Genomic DNA, 3068 nt, shown 5'->3' with positions numbered 1-3068 from the left:
ATACCTATTTGTGCGCTCATTTCACCCTATTTATTCTCTGTCAGGTCAGGTATGAGATGCAGTGTTCATATCATGAGGCTAGTGAGAAACCGAGGCTAGGGTAATGGGTAACATCAAAATGACTTTATTAACAGAGAAGAGAGCTGCTGCGGTGAAGCCACCTGCCCTGGAAAATAATCTCAAGTCTGGTGCAGATTCAATGTGCAGCTTCAGGCAGACCAGGAACTCTCCTTTTGCCTCAGTTTTCCTATTGATGAAATAAGTATAAAAGAAAATTAGATTAAATTAATGGCTAGTAAGTGCTTTAATACTATTTACCAGAGATTTTAAATGTGATTCTAGTGGTGACTCCTTAGTACGACCTCTTCTATCTTCAAAGCTATTTTTTAACTTCTTTCTCACTTTTCCTTAGGCAGAAGAGATCATGACTTCTGTCAAAGAGCAGGAGGCCATCAGGAAACTCATGGGTTTCTTGCAGGAATGGGATAATGCCCACAAAGTTGCTCGGAACCGCATCCTGGATGACTTCATTAAAAGCAATGATGGCAAGACAGAACCAGAGCTCGAGCTTGAGTTCTCCCACGGAGCCAGCTTGTTTCTGGCTCGCCTAACAGCATGGCTCAGGATGACGTATCTGTTTCCCTGGACAGCTGGAGGTGGCATATGGTAGTGGGATGGGGAGGAAGGGAAAGTTCTCTACCAAAAATTAGTTTAAATAATATGCTTCTGTATGGAGACATCTATATCCAGCGGTGTTCTGCAGGGTTAAAAAAGCCCTGAGTATCTAAAGATGGAGCTGAAGGGAAAGTAATGTAACCTGACTCTCAGGGACCTAGAATTAGTGGATTTTCTCATATTGGGATGAGCGTGCTGCCTCTGCGTGCCTGTGAAAGGAAGGTCCATGCTCTCTCGCAGAGTACATGGTTCAGACCTCCACATTGCCAAAGGCAGTCTGGGGGACACTACGATGGTCTGTAAATCTCTCCTTAGCCTCGTCAAACAGCTACATGTACAGCACATGCCTCAACAAGCTGCTCAAGTCCATTGGCATCTTCTTATCTGCTGCAAGTGGGTGAGTACAGAATGGCACTGCGTGAGGGGTGCTGTGGGGAGGGCATGCAAGGGTGAGGGGGTGAGTAGATAAAATAACAAGACTTGGGTGGTCTTTTGGGAGGGCTGTGTAAGCATTTCAGGCAAGGCAGGCCTCACTGAGGCTTGTGGTAGGAATTTCAAATGCTCCCAAAACCAAATCCACTGCTTGTGGTGTCTCCAGAGCACCAGGTCACTGATGTGATGTGGAAGGAGTGTGGTGAGAGCCTGAGTGTGGAGCTGGGGCTTTCTGTGCCTGTGGTTTAATATCTGAAATGAGTACAGGGTAAAATAGAAATTGGTGACCTGCTGGCAGCAAGACGTGCTGCTGGCGGGCAACTGCCTCTGCGCTCCAGGCTGCGCCTCCGCGTGTTCACTGCCCGGGCACCGGGCACCCACTGCAGCAAGGCAGGAGGTGATGGTTCCCAGGAGCAACGTGCTGACACAGGAAGGTGGGCTCCGAGGCAGATGACACTTTTGGCTTTGTTCCCCCTGTCCTTGCAGACGCAGATACCTTATTGAATTTCTGGAGATCGGAGGTGTCTTGATTCTCCTGGAAATACTAGGGCTGAACCAACTGAAAGAAGAGGACAAAAGGGAGTCTGTAAAGCTGCTGCAGCTTGTCGCAGATGCTGGCAGGAAGTATAAGGAGCTCATTTGTGAAAGCTACGGTAGGCGGCATGTCCATACGTGCTTTTTCCTAATCAGGCAAGGATGTTCTCCCTGACCTCTGGCCTCCGGGGCTGCTTGTCCACAGCGTTTGGCTGGAAGAAGTTCATTCAGAGTCTCGGCTATTGTTGAGCGGTTGCATTTCATCCCCTCTCTCAGTTTTTAATGAGCTTTCTTCTTTACAGTCATTTCTTTTGATGCACTATTGCTGTCCTGCTGGTTGCAACTGCTCCAGTGAAACCACAAAACAAGTTTCCATTCTTATCTGCAGCGTTCACCTACTGCAAACTTTCCCAGACTTCCCCTCTGAGGGTGGGAGGGTTTTGCAGTTTGTGTCTTTTGAAAGAGCATTACAACATTTTTTTCCTGTTTTTTTTCTCCTGGGCAGTGGCAGCCAAACCTCATTAGTTGTTCTGTAGTTCAGATTACATTGTCAGAGGCTATGGGGTGATGCCTGCCATCACAGTTTCCTCCAAGAGAGACGAAGCAGAGGATCAGCAGAGGGATCCCCAGCAGCGCTGTTGGCATCCCAGTGCCAATTCTCTGCTCATGTAGACACCTGCAGAAGGGCCTTGACCACCTACTCCAGCTGAGAATTTTTGCGACTGGTTTTCCAGTTAATCTTGTGGCTCCTGACAAAGACAAACATTTTTTCTGGCTTCTGTTCTTCAGGCTGTGCTTCAAGTGGGATGTGGTGCTCGGTTCTCTTGGGGTGTCAGTGAAACAGCCGAGGTGGGTGACCTGACCCATCCGGGCACACGACTTGGCATCTCTTTCTCTGCACAGGGGTGCGATCCCTTGCGGAGTTCTTGGCCACTTCCAGCTCAGCAGAGGCTCAAGAAGATGTGCGGGTTCTGATGGACTCTTTGGGCCGCGGCAATCCCAAGTACCAGAACCAAGTCTACAAAGGCCTTATCGCTGTGCTGCTGTGTGCCTCCCCCCACGCGCAGCAGATGGCTCTGCAGACACTCGCGGTCATGCAGGTGGGTAGTGGGCCACGCTGGGGGTGAGGAGCAGCGTTAGCTCCCAAATCTGTCTTTTTGCTCTGGCAGGAGCTGTGCCAGTCCCCTTGGTGCTGGGGCTGCACTGCGCAGCCTCTCCGCTGGAGAACAGCATGAAGGCTCTCCCTGTCACTCTGCCCTTTTCCCCCCAGGACGTGGTGGGAGAGGTGCCCTCCGCCCTTGTAGAGCCCGTGCTGGGCATGCTGTGCTCAGCGCACCTGGAGGTCCAGTACGAAGGTAGGACTGGTCTTGCAACCCTGGGCGGTGGTCAGGGGGATCTGGGGGAGGCCGTGGCCGGGGATGGCAGCC

General features: G+C 50.8%; 1 protein-coding gene across 1 annotated transcript; it reads left to right on the top strand.

The window, feature by feature from the left end:
- Positions 1-418: 418 nt before the first annotated feature.
- On the top strand, positions 419-2996 carry LOC104457694 (chromosome unknown open reading frame, human C1orf228; the record flags this gene model as incomplete). Its single annotated transcript, XM_010073770.1, has 5 exons — positions 419-630; positions 1004-1072; positions 1594-1760; positions 2545-2741; positions 2912-2996. Coding segments are annotated over exons 1-5 (724 nt in total), but the record flags the coding sequence as incomplete, so codon positions are not given.
- Positions 2997-3068: the final 72 nt, after the last annotated feature.

Source organism: Pterocles gutturalis, unplaced genomic scaffold, assembly GCF_000699245.1.
Source record: "Pterocles gutturalis isolate BGI_N339 unplaced genomic scaffold, ASM69924v1 Scaffold39307, whole genome shotgun sequence".
NCBI classification, from domain to species: Eukaryota; Metazoa; Chordata; class Aves; order Pterocliformes; family Pteroclidae; genus Pterocles; species Pterocles gutturalis.
The sequence above is the reverse complement of the archived record's forward strand: the minus strand, read 5'-3'. Positions and strand labels throughout refer to the sequence as shown.